The sequence below is a fragment of the Nilaparvata lugens genome, chromosome 3, assembly GCF_014356525.2.
Source record: "Nilaparvata lugens isolate BPH chromosome 3, ASM1435652v1, whole genome shotgun sequence".
NCBI lineage: Eukaryota > Metazoa > Arthropoda > Insecta > Hemiptera > Delphacidae > Nilaparvata > Nilaparvata lugens.
Genome location: NC_052506.1, coordinates 87,017,912 through 87,031,962, shown reverse-complemented (window position 1 = coordinate 87,031,962; position 14,051 = coordinate 87,017,912). Strand labels below are relative to the sequence as shown.

Here is a 14,051-nt window from a genome sequence, read left to right as displayed (position 1 = left end):
TATTACTGTAATGCTTTCATCATGAAACGGTGAAGTTCAGATTTTTAGATGTCCATTCTCAGAAAGGGTATCAAGGATACTCTTCCCTTCAGCACTTGACCGTGTAACATGAGAGATGAGTGGACCTACTGTTTTAGGTGGGTGCCGAACCACCGGGAAGCGATTTCCCTGATGATGTCTTCAATGTCTCCGTCTCCTTGGTAGAGAGTTAGTGGGGAGGATATTTTTAATATCATTTCCGAAGAATGGACATTGATATGTCCAAAGCTCCGCCAATTTATGTAGATGCATAACAATATAATTATCTATAGTTATTATATTACAAATTACTTTTTCATATCATATACAGTTCAATAATTATTTTCTTAGTCTATATTATGTAAATTCATCTATAATTTTGCTGTATTGTAAGCTATTGTATATAAGTGTATAAGCCAGTATATATTGTAATATACATAAATAAAGTACTCAATCAATCAATCAATCAATCAATCTCCTACGTTTATAAAATTCCTTAATTATTTTTTAAGAATTAAGTTGGATAGTTAATTTACAACTTCCTTTGGTGTTCTTGGAAAGTGATCCATGAGTTTCGATAATTTTGTTTTGATCGTGCTCAGTTTGAGAGTAATTATTGTCAGGGGAAATACAGAGTAATTGCATTTTCATTAGTAGCTTCGCTATTCACTTTCACGACTCTCATAGAACAGGTCTCTAGAAATTCATTGGAAACAGCTCAATATTATTTCCGAGAACTAGCTTGTTTTTCGGGTGGAAGTCGCCTGTCACTCTGTATTTTATTACCACGTTTGATAACATGACGACCGATTTTAATTGTCTAAATGGAGAAATATCGAAAATTATATAAATAGAATTATTAAATGAATAAAATGCATGCAGAAGAATAATGCATTTATCAAGTAAAATAGATTTTATCAACTGAATGGCATTCTTGTTTCAGAACTGAATCACAAAATGAGCCCAAGAAGTCACGCACCCTTTCTTCTTTCATACATAGAAACTTCTCTGGTTTATATGAGGTAAGTTTTGGAATGTTCTTTACTCTATTATTGCTATTCAGTAAGTTATGGAATGTTTGCTCTTTGTTCATGGATTGTTGAATAATAACCTTGATCTGAAATATTTTATTTCGGTTGGATTTATAGCATTCAATTTCTCTGAATATAGTGTATTTATAATGAAGACATGATATTACCGGCCATGTCAATGGTTATCCTTGAATGACTCCATCAGAAAAGTAAACAATGTGTAGATGATCTCATTAATCCAAGTAGTCCACAATAGAATGGAAGTAATAAGGTGCATCGGAAGTTATGAAAAGTGTCGTAAAAAATATATATCTGGAAGAGGATAAAAGTGTAGTGATAAAAGTGTGATGAGCCTTGAAAGGACAAAATCTTCTTGGAAAGTTGAATTCCATAAAATGGTTCCATCATTTACAGATGAGAATACTGGGAAGCACAAAAGTCGCTAATGGAGTAGGGCTCTTAACCACAACACAGTTCAGAGTCTTTTAGCTACGAGGTATTTGGTGGATTGTTTCTCGAACGTAACAACGAAACGGATCTCAATTTAAAAAGAGCACTTAGTTTGAATGAAACTAACATTAATATTTATTTATTTGAAGGTAATTCAATTAACGCATCAAAATTACTTTCCCCTAAGCCGTCACTCTGATCTTTCTCTTCCCTTCCTCACTCACTTTTTCTTTTTCCTATTACTTAATAATATCCCATTATTATTTTTATGTACTGTTAAGCATTGAACACTCGGCCTCTGCGCTCTGGTTCCTCGAACCTTGCAGGGACTTCCCGTTTTTAATATAGTTATGTGTAGTCCTATTAATGGTATTTTTCTTTTTCATTTTATATTGTATTTTACTTTTTTCATTTATAACCATTTTTGTCATTGTAATTATGTTTTTGGGAAAAATAAAGATTTGATTTGATTTGATTTTGAAAATGAGCATAATGGAAATCACGGGAAGTCCCTTCCAAGCCCAATAACGCACCCACGATATTTTCCAATTTACCAAATTTAGTACCCGAACCTTCACCAAATAAGCCATCCTCACAAAGAAAAATCTTCAGGACCCTTTTTCAATAATTATTTTTTGAATTTTACACCCCCTGAATGTCAATGACCCAGTCTGTCAAAAAAATTTAGGATATTTTTTTGATCATTCTTTTTTGAATTTTATACCCCCCCTCCCGTATTTTAAAGACGCAGTTTGACTTCCTCTCCACCCTCTGTAAACACCCCTGTACAATCCCAATAGATGAAGACATATAATCGCAATGTATAATCCCCAAAGTAGCTCATTCATCGTCATTATGTTTCCATTTTAAAATGTTTGGTGTCAATGTGTAAAAGTTCCTATCTCAACTCAATACGTTACTAATAATCATGTTATTGATAATACCCCCGTGTAGGGGGTACACGCTCCCTTCCACGATACTAAGTTTTTTCTCTTGATCTCTCCATAATTACGTTGTATCGTGGTTTCACGGTATTCAAGCTATATTTTTATTTTCATTCGCAATATTTTAATTCATGATAACGGTATTAATAATACCCCACTACACCCCCCTTCCACTATACTACGTTTTTTCTCTCGATCTCTCCATATAAGTTACGCTATATCGTGGTTTCACGGTATTTAAGTTACATTTCTATTTGCAACTAGCTGACCCGGCGAACTTCGTACCGCCAAATAGTTTAATACATCTCATGACAAACTCTAGCTGGATGCACACCTGAGGAGGCGCGATGCGGCATTTATTATATAGATAATTCTCCAACTGCAAAATAAATAATTTACTAAAAATCAATTGATTCTGAACACCGAAGACAGCAAAAGTATTCGAAACAAAGCAACCTGAGGCCGCATTGCTAGATGGTTACACTACGGAGCGTTGAGAATAAAATACATGGACGGTTATGGAGCAGCACACACTCTTGTCTACTATCTACCGACGGCTGTTGTATGACGCAATGATTATAACAGCTGATTTCTATTTATGTGTGTGGCCAGCTCACAAATCTTCTCCCATAAGGAAACTTTGAAGGACCGTAGGAAAGAGTCCTGAAGTCGGATTATAAATTTTATAAGCCATAAACCTGGTCCTGAACATAACGAACACAACTAAAAAAATTATCCAATCCGGTGCATATGTAAAAAAGTAATTGAATGTCAAAATTGGAGCTGGATTTTTATTCATGATGACATGGTTGAGGCACGTATGAGATAAGAAGCTATAATCTTCATCTTCTTTCATTCAAGGTTTAGGCTCTTGCCTGTTCCGACTCACAACAGTATATTATATTTAATCCATTACAATACAGTATCATTTTCTAGAATTCAAATTAAAAAACAAAATGTTTGGCTATCCCTTATTTTATATTTTATTTCCATATTTTCTGAAGTCTAGAATTCAAATTAAAAAACAAAATGTTTGGCTATCCCTTTTTTTATATTTTATTTCCATATTTTCCGAGGTCTACCTATATTTCGTTTTCCTATGGGGTGGTAGTTTAGAATCTTCAAGGGAATCCTCTCTATTGGCATTTTGTGGACATACTCTCTCCACTTGTTGCGATATGAAAAAAGCTATAATTCTACATCTAATGAACGGAAAACGTTCGTCAATAGAGAATAATTTATTGCATGCGTGAATGAGATGATTTGTTTTTGATGCGCGTAACAAGCATCCGGCTGATGGACTCGGCCGGCCGAGAGAAGCGTAATAACGCGGCGATAATAAATCACGCGGTTTTAAAATTCGCAGCGAATACATAAACAAGAGGTGTCGCCTTCCGGTCGTCGGTCGCCGCCATTGTCAGTCGATGGATGATTGATTAGCTTGCGTTCGGCTCACAACGGACATCATTTCTACATCCGCAAAATGACCCACCAGATATTAGTGGCTTCAACTATTTCAATAAAACAGATCTACTCTGACAAGTGATCGAAATGAGCCTATCATTCCACTCCACTGTCCACTGCTCATCAATTCAACTGAAAACTTTCATCGAAAATCGCATTATCGGTATTAGTCGTTGCTTTCATTGATGATTCACCTATGAATAATTTAGTTCAATTTGCATGAAAATTCTATTCGAATTTCTGCAAAGAGCATGCATGCTATACCCAGGAGAGATTGTAGGCTAAATGCTGGTAGCGTGACCGGTCTAGACCCAACATAGCGATCTGATCTCATTTTTTCTCTTCCAATTGAACCAGGGAGCGTTCTAGTTCGTTAAAACTCACATTGCGTTCAAAATCCCCTCTGAATATTTTATGTGTCGAAGCCTGGGTGTGCTCATATGGAATTGGTAAATAGAGTGGAAGGAAGGATTCTACCATGCCGTACTAGACAAATATTTTAAAGTATATGGACTCGAATACTGAATTTAATAAGAAATTCTTACTCGCTTTTGTATCCAAATTAGGTAAGGATGATGTAATTGCTGTATGAAATCTAGTGTATGAAATTGGCAAAAAATGCGAAAGTTATGTTGTGTGTCCACGTTATAATGGCAGTGGTTAGTCTTGTATAATCAATGGCAGTCTTAGTTTCTATAAAACTTTTAGACATTATAGACAGTTTCTATAGAAATTTTAGAAATGGAGAATCCATTTGAAGAATCAACACTCAAGTATGGAATGAGCGTTGGAAAATTTGAATTTATGAATTTTTATTTTGAACTGGAAGTTTAAATTCTATAATATATTGTATTTCTACTGAAATGTGGTAGTGTTATTATAGTGAGGTCCACGTTATGATGGCAGTGGAGAAAGATAGGGAAACAACTTTGCCGATCCTCTGTCTTGTCAATGCATTCTATAGGTATAGACGGTATCTGGTAAAGGTTTATTGATGTAATTTATTAACGGTTCATTCTCGTTAAAAAACAATTATATTTCATTAAACAAGAGAGTATTTTATTCAATAATTTAATAGTGAATTTTCATAATGATTAAGATGAGATATTTTGTTAATTAATTATTAATTATACATTTTTCAATAATTGCATAGTGAATTTTCATAATTAATATGAAATATTTTGTTAATTAATCCTACATTGTTGGAAGACGACTTGCAACATAGCAAAGCGAGAAAGAGATAGCGCTATCCGCTTTGGACAAGTATAGCAATGCCATTGCTAATCAAACACTGTCATTATAACGTGGACCCCTCACTATAGCACCATAGTAGAACAATATTTTTGGAGTAAATGTGAGCTCAATTATGTACTTTCATAAGAAATTAACTAAAATACTTGCTTTATTGCAAAAATTAGATGAAAATATAGTAGATAATATGAGAAGAATACATGTTGATTCTCAATAAGGATTTCTCTGAAGGTCGAATATTATTCACCCAAGATTTCCAATAATATACTGACTGACGCAATTGAACAGTTGACCTGTGTCCTCCTTGACGGGAGAACATTTCAATTGATTCTTCTTGAAATTAAATTATTTTTCGAATGCGACATTAGAAATTGATAAAACTTTAGATCTAAATAAATGTAAAAAGTTCATGAATGTGGAACATAACAAATACTGTTTTATGATTTGATATGTGATCATATGATCCTTATGTTACAAGATTTTATGAATGTGGAAATAATGGAAAATATAAAATACTGTTTCATGAAATGATGTGTGGACTATATTTATTTAGTAGTGGAAATAACAGTCCAATACTGAATATAATAATTTTATTGAATCAAATCTCAGTTTATGAGCAGAACATTCAACATTTCTTTAGATAGTAAATGAGATATTCAACTAATGAATATTTATACTTCTAGTTAAATAAGAGGAACAGTTTTATATACCCTATCACGAGGTAGGTAGAGAACAAGATGGTTACTGATCTTGAAATGAAATAATAGTGTTCTGTAACATTATGGATGAACAACTGCTGTTGATTCAGAGTTGTCAGTGTTTTGTTGTGTCATTAACATCGACATCTCAAGATTCAGTTTTAAACTTGTTTATTTCAAATTTATTCACCCAACTTTACGGCTTTCAAACTTTTATCTGTTTGGGCAACTGCTTTGAGAGTCTCCAAACTTCCGGCAGCATATAAAATACAGGAATAACGAAGAATTAGTGAAAAGGGAACTGTCTTTATAAGAATAGTCTTGCGATAATAAAGGAAGATTTTCCGCCGCCCCAGAGCAAAGTATGTAAATGAGGTTTCAGTCATTCTGGCGCATTCCGCTCGTCTTACTTCTTCCCAGAAAAAGTTTGAACATTTCAGTTATTCCTTACTTACCTTGCAGGCATTCAGTGTGGAACGAAATGAAACGATAGAAATGAAGATCATGGACTCATTGTGATTTATAATGATATTATTCTGGAATTCCGAAATCTTTACCTTCTCATCTCGTGGCTCGTGGCTGGAAATTTTGCAATGAAAACAAGAACAGTGATGTTCATAAAGATAGAACAATATCACTATGGATGCACCTTATTATATGTATCGAAATTCCACTACATACTCCACATTTCTCCTAGAATGCTGAAATGTTATTTTGAATTTCTCCTTTGAATGCTGAAATTTTCAGTGGTGGATTCCAATTTCATTTTTTTTCTTAATACAATTTTAATAAAAAATGTTTCCATATATTTTTATCCCTCTAGCAATTAGCTATTAGAGGGATTTTCATCAATATAATGATTGTGTGTTTCAATTCTCGGCCATATATACTATCTATCAATTCTGTATTATGTATTGAGTATTGTAACTAGTGTGATATGAATTTATAAATTCATTTTAAATTTCTCTCGTGCTCATAAAATTGTTTTCTATGCGTAATGATTGGTGGAGACTATTCTATTACGGTTTTGGACTTATCATGTTACTTTGTATTGATAGAATTGACCAAAAACATCGACATCTTTGGTTTCTTCAGTCAGTTGAACCAGAGACAAAAAGATTACTATAAGATTAAACGGTATCTTCTTTTTATGATAGAACGAATACTGCTTCCCATTCAGTCATTATGTACAGCTTTACAAGAATGTTTCTTTCGAATGAAAAAATAATGGAGCTTGTATCAGATTTCCCCCATAAAACTATCAAATCTACCCTGAAAAGGATTTTCTATAGAAGTTACGATAGTCATTAGAGGTCCTTTATTCCATGAGGTTCAGAGTGATGGTACATTTTAATCAAATGTTTTTGAAACTCCTTTCGACTTGATTTGGCGTATAGTCCTAGTCTATTGAGGTTGTATCAGGTTTTATACATAAAACTATCAAACCTACTCTGAAGAGGATTCTATATAAAGTTATGATAGTCATTAGAGCTCCTTAGAATTCCTTTATTCCATGAGGTTCAGTGATGTTACATTTTAATCAAATGTTTTTGAAACTCCTTTCGACTTGATTTGGCGTATAGTCCTAGTCTATTGAGGTTGTATCAGGTTTTATACATAAAACTACTCTGAATAGGATTCTATATAAAGTTACGATAGTCATTAGAGCTTCTTAGAATTACCTTTATTCCATGGGGTTCAGAATGATGGTACATTTTAATCAAATTTTTTTGAAACTACTTTGACTTGATTTGGCGTATAGTCCTAGTCTAGTTCAAAAGTCGGATTCACCATTCAAAGACTGTTTACTAAAACTCCCAAATCGATTAATATTATTATTTTTCAAAAGCGGATGTTTTCATTCCAGAAATTTTTAACCACTTTAGAAAACTGATTGTATCCACGCAAATTTTGAAAATTATCTATCTACTTCGCCCTAGAATACTGTCTCTTCTGTATTCTCTTATAATTTATTGAAACTCATAAGCAGTAGGGTTGCATAAGTAGCAGCTGCTGTATCAGTTTGCATAATATTTTTGATTCAGTTATCTCTGGAAAGGGAAAAATTACTCAACTTTCAACTGAGATGAAAAGTTCTAGATAGGATGCTTGTTGGGAGAGACACTTTTGAAATTATCTCCCATTCTCCCTTCATTGCACTTGTGAATAATGAATGACTCACCGAGTCGATGAACTGAGAAAAGTTTCAAACTTGACGATCAAGATAATTAACTAGAAGAACCAATGGATGCATTTATCATCACCTGTGTTGACACGGAATGAGATTAATCTACAAATTGTGAAAAATTAATGTGTTGGTGCAGCATTTTGAATATGTCCATATTGATCCTGGAAGCTAAAAATCCTTTTACATCACAAGTTGGAAGTTTCAGAGCGTTCAAATTAGTTGTATCTCATTTACTTCTTCAACTGTTTGAATAAGCAAATTGCAAACTCTGCTGAGAAGACCTCACTCGCCAAGATATTGATAGTATCATAGAGAAGAAGATATAAGACCTAAGAAGAGAAAATATAAGGTCTCTTTTTTATCTCTTATACTATTTAGATTAGAACCAATAAGAATACATAATCAGAGAATCAGATTGGATAGATCTTAATCATAGCCTACTTTTTCAATCACAAAACTATGACTCAAAGCGCTTATTGAACTGTGAAAGTAGTTGAATATTATAGTGAGATTCATGTTCTGAAGTAAGAATCTGATTAACATTGGTTTGATACAACAACTGTTAGAACTCTTTTCATGTCCCTAGTTCGGTGTCACTTAGAGTATGCTTCTGACTTTTGGAATAGAGAAAGGCTGATCACAACCAAAAAGATTGATCCGTTCAAAGGAGATTTGTGCGTCTGATGTTCAAGCGCCTTCAACCGGATATGCAGCATCTATCCTACAGCCAGTTTTGTCGTGAAGTTGACCTGGAAACTCTGGAATGGCGAAGAGAGAAGATTGATGCTATATGTCTGCACAAATGCCTTCATGGACACCTGAAAGTTGGCAATCCTGGAGTTGGAATTGCAGTACCCACACGCAACTTGAGGAATTTCCATCAGTTTCATGCCTATGTGAGAAGTTATACATCGCCTATTGAAAGATGTATCACAATAGGCAACCGTTTGGCCAATGGAATCGACTTCTTTGAACATTCAAATTAATTCAAAAATAAAATAAAATCTTTGCAAGAAGCCAGATAAGAGATTCTTGACACTTTTAATATGATTGATACATTAATTGATCTTCATTGACAGCTGCAATATACAAATGCTTAAGCAGTTTTATTGCACATAAAATTGCCTATTATTATTATTATTATTATAAGTATATTCGTATGGCTTTTGTTGGTGGGGAGTCCCTTGCGGGAAGGTCCCACCGCCTGAATATAAAATTTGAGCCGTCAATGGGCCTTACGACTGTCATACTTCAGCCGGGACCGACAGTTTAACGTGCCCATCCGATAACACGGGAGTGATCTGGTTAAAAAACTTATGGTATTGAGAGTGATTGAACCCGGGATCTCTGTGCTGTTACGCAAGCACTCTATCCACTAGACCATTAGAGAACGCAGATAGCTCTATCCTTTGCAACTCCCTACCGTTATCAAATCGTTTGTAGAATATATAATAAGATACCAGAATATTTCATCTCAATCATGAAAATTGAATATCAAATCATGAAAATATTTAGTTTCTTGGTGAATATAATGTATTTGAGTTATAATTTATCCTTATTTACGAAAATCAACAATTTCAATCATACCGGGATCGCGGGATGACTTGAATCACAGCTACTGTAGAAGACGGTGGATAAAGAAATGTGGCAACTACGATTTCCTATTATTTCCACTGAGTTAGTAACGTGAACCTCACTACACACTAAAATTATAAACTTTTCTCATGAATCGATAAGGATCAATAATTTTCTGAAAATCCTCTCAGAAAGTTTTTTTTTGACATACTCAATACTACAGCTATCGTTGGTCCGTTAGTAATACAATAATACAGTTAGCTATTAGCTACGTTCATTTTAGTTACCCGAATCGTATTAATAATTCTGTTCAGAAAGGTCATGTGATAACCTTATCTGATCGATAGGGTGCGACTTAGGGCCACTATCAAAGGGATACTATTTGTATCGCGAGACCTACGTCATCAGACGAACATCTGTTATTAATACAACTTTAATCATTAATATTATCATTTGAACGGTAGTCACTCCAAACCTATCCTGAAACTGAATAAAAGATTAGATATAAGAATTTTTTTAAATAAAAGCTAGCAATTGCCAGTTCTTTTTAAGCAAATGCTCAAGCGAATATGATTCGAGTCAGCTGTATAATCTTATTAGCCGTCAGGCTCGCTTCGCTCGCCATATCCGTCTAGCCAGGGGACTCCGCCCCCTGGACCCCCGACTGGATCGTCCAAGAGTGAGATCAGCAGGCTCGCTTCGCTCGCCTGCATCTTTCATTTGAGCATTTTTATCATATGTTAGGACGATCCAGTCGGGGGTCCAGACTAAACGTCTGGCTAAACGGACATGGCGAGCGAAGTGAGCCTGACGGCTAGTAATATAATATTCCCGGGAATAGCTATGATTGAAGTAGCAGTGCCCAATCAATTTTTCCGCGATAAATGCATTTCAATTTTCAACTTGGTGCCAACCTAACAAAGTCAACTCAACTTAATGCCAACTTGACAAAATTATTAATTTAGTTACCAGTTAACAACTGTTTCGAAGAGGTACTCTCTCTAGATTATAGTTCTATATTAACATATGGTATGGCCTTTTTTCAAATATATAATTAAGAGAATAAGAAGAATATACATGCTAAAAGACGAACTTCAAACCCTTAAAAACCACCCTTAGAGTTGAAATATTGCCAAAAGATTTCTTAGTGCGCCTCTAAAGGGCCAACTGAACATACCTACCAAATTTGAACGTTTTTGGTCCGGTAGATTTTTAGTTCTGCGAGTGAGTGAGTCAGTCAGTGAGTGAGTGAGTGCCATTTCGCTTTTATGTAGATTTGTATAGCTAGAACCAATGACTTATTGTTAGTTACTAGGTTCTAGTTTAACAATCGACCCATTGTCCAACCACAGTTTTATTGAAAAATCGACATACCAATTTTGGTATCAATCATTATCAATCTCTGTTAAAACTACAAGTAAAGAGTAGCAATATTTAACGGTCGAGCAACGCTATTGGTGGAAGCCTTTACCTATCAAGGTGAACGCTTGCGATTGGCCTAGATAAGCCCCTCCCCAATTAGCGGCTTTAACAAATCAAAATGGCGATTCAAACAGAAAACACAGCAATGGAAGTTTATAAAATAGTTACATGGTACGAAGTGAATATACAAAATCAATAGAAAAATTCTACAAAAACATGGTAAACCAAACGAATAAGATAATACAGTAACACATTTATGATAGAACAAGAATGGTGGTGTTGTATTGGTTGAAATGAATTTGATCGTTTAAACTCAACAGTGACTTATCCTGTGTTACTTGAGTTTTTTATAGAGCCTCCAGAATTTTCAGAAGTCTCCCTTTGTTAGAATGCAGATACTCAACATTCTCCTTGGCCATGAAATTGTCATCGTTTGTAATCAAACGTCCAGCAAAGTTAGAATCCCCATCTCATTTATTCCAACTCTGATATGTTGTTAGTTTTGAAACTTCGACCTGTTTGATCAATATACGTAGCATTACAATCGCCACATTTATACACCCCAATCTTGTCTCATATCATGCTAAGGTGCGTTATCATTCGATCGAAATTGAATGAATTTAATGATCGTATGGTACTCACAAAGCCCTTCTCGCCTCACCCTTCTTCTCTTATTTATGCTTTGGAACTGTTGAATACTAGAATGGCTACTTTCTATTGACTTAGCTGTGAGCCATTCTCTTTTCAGTCTGTCTATCTGACCATCTGGTCAAACTCTTCTTCATTTCAAGCCCCAACCCCCTTGAGCATTCAAGGGCATGGGGCTTATCTTTCATTATTTCTCAGCTATCCTAAATTCTGCACTTTCAAGGTGGCCAGGAGTAACTCTATCGGCCAACGGCTTCGGGCGGACGAGCTAATAGAGAGGGCACCCCTTTGTCCTGGAGTTTGGAAACGGGCTCCAAAGGCGGATGAACTGCAAAATGCGGTCAACGGCATAGAGATGAGGAAGAAAGGAAAGGACGAGCACCTCATTAAAGATCCACACAGGATAAGTCCTAGTAGAATCTAATGGCTATGCTTGCAGCGAAATTTAATTCCGGAGTAAGCTCCTCAATCGGATCTCCGGGAGGAGCAGTTTCAAGTGTAACTGAAAGATTGAAGTGCCAGAATGAAATCAGGATTGGCACGTGGAACGTAAAAACCATGAGTCAGGGTGGTAAAGTTCACAATGCAATACAGGAGATGACACACATGGAATTGAGTATCATGGGAGTGAGTGAAATGCGATGGCCGGGCTCAGGTTCACTCAACATCCAGGATCACCGGGTCTACTACTCCGGAACAGACGATGGAAGACATGAACTTGGAGTTGGGTTCATAATGACAAAAGAAGTTGCAAAATGTGTTGACAATGTTGTCCCAGTCTCATCAAGAGTGATAGTGGTGCAACTCAAGGCAAAACCAGTCAACATAAATATCATTCAGGTCTATGCACCGACAACTGATGGAACAGATGAGGAAGTCAAAGAGTTCTACAACAGCATTAACCAAATAATTGAGAAACTCAAGAGACATGATTTGACAATTGTCATGGGGGACTTCAATGCTAAACTGGGAGAGGGCAGAACATCGAATTCTGTGGGGCCTTTTGGACTGGGTAACCGAAACACTCGTGGAGATGAATTAGAAACTTTCGCTGAATCGAATCAGTTGGTTGTGATGAATACATGGTTCAAACTTCACCCAAGAAGACTGTACACATTGAAATCACCAATGGATAGACCAGGAAGAATTGTAAGAAATCAGATAGATTTTTTGCTGGTCAATAGAAGATTTCGGAACAGTTGTATATCTGTCAAAACATATCCTGGGGCAGATATCCAATCTGATCACACACCTTTGGTTGGCAGGTTTAAGGTCAGATTGAAGAGAGTTACAGTCCGGAAGATGAAGAGTTATGATCTCAGAAGACTGAAGGATCCTGTTGTACAGCAGATGGTGAGGAATTACTTGAATGAGAGATTGAGAGTGGGTGGAGATCTGGAGAGTGTGGAGGGGGGACTTGCAATTGTAAAGGAAACAGTGAAAGGTATAAAAGATCAATACCTAAGAAGGGACCCAAGGAAATGTAGGTCATGGATGACTGATGAGATACTGGAACTTATGGAACTGAGGAAGAGTCACAAAGACAATCTTGTTGAGTATAGAAGGATCCATACTATCATTAGAAGAAAGATCAGGGAGGCCAAGGAGAGAGAAAAGGTTGAACAGTGTCAGGAGATAGAGCTATATCAAAGTCGCTATGATAGCTTCAATGTCCATCGTAAAGTAAAGGAAGTGGCTGGGAAGCTCTTTTTTAACAAAAGTGGTCGGTTAGCGGATGTACACGGCAATTTGGTGATTGATAAGGATGAGAGGAAGAAGGTGTGGGAGCAATATTTAAAGGATTTATTCCATGACCTCAGAGCACAGCAGCCTGTCTTTGAAGATGACACTGGACCGAAAATTCTATTGGAAGAGGTGAAGGCGGCCATGAAGCAGATGAAGGATGGAAAGACAATGGGACCGGATGAAATATCCATTGAATTGTTGAAGTTAATGGATGAAGAAAATATGAAGACAATAACCAAAATTTTCAACCACATATACTCAACAGGAAAAATCCCAAATCAATGGTTAGAGCCAGAGTTCATTGCAATTCCAAAGAAGTCAAGTGCAAAAGCCTGTGGAGACTTCCGATCATTAAGTTTGATGAGTCACATGCTTAAAGTGTTTTTAAAAGTCATTCACAAAAGAATTTATAACATATGTGAAGAGCAAATTTCACCCAATCAATTTGGTTTTGTAAAGGCTGTGGGAACAAGGGAAGCTCTGTTTGGTGCGCAGGTTCTGTTTCAAAGATGCAGAGATGTGGGTTGTAATGTTTTTGCATATCTGATTGATTACAAGAAGGCCTTCGACCGTGTTCAACATGAGAAAATGATAGATGTCTTGAGAAGAACTGGGA

At 35.8% G+C, this 14,051-nt stretch overlaps 1 protein-coding gene across 9 annotated transcripts in view; it reads left to right on the top strand.

Moving 5' to 3' along the window:
* LOC111054844 (pleckstrin homology domain-containing family G member 5) overlaps window positions 1-14,051 on the top strand; it is a 322,094-nt gene that overhangs the window by 88,892 nt on the left and 219,151 nt on the right. For all 9 annotated transcript variants that reach the window (XR_005570947.1, XR_005570946.1, XM_039424915.1 and 6 more), the window contains exon 5: window positions 962-1,040. Coding sequence is in view for 7 of the 9 variants with exons in the window: in XM_039424915.1 (XP_039280849.1) it covers window positions 962-1,040 (79 nt within the window). In the remaining 2 variants the exon portion in view is untranslated. The remainder of the gene's footprint in view (window positions 1-961; window positions 1,041-14,051) is intronic.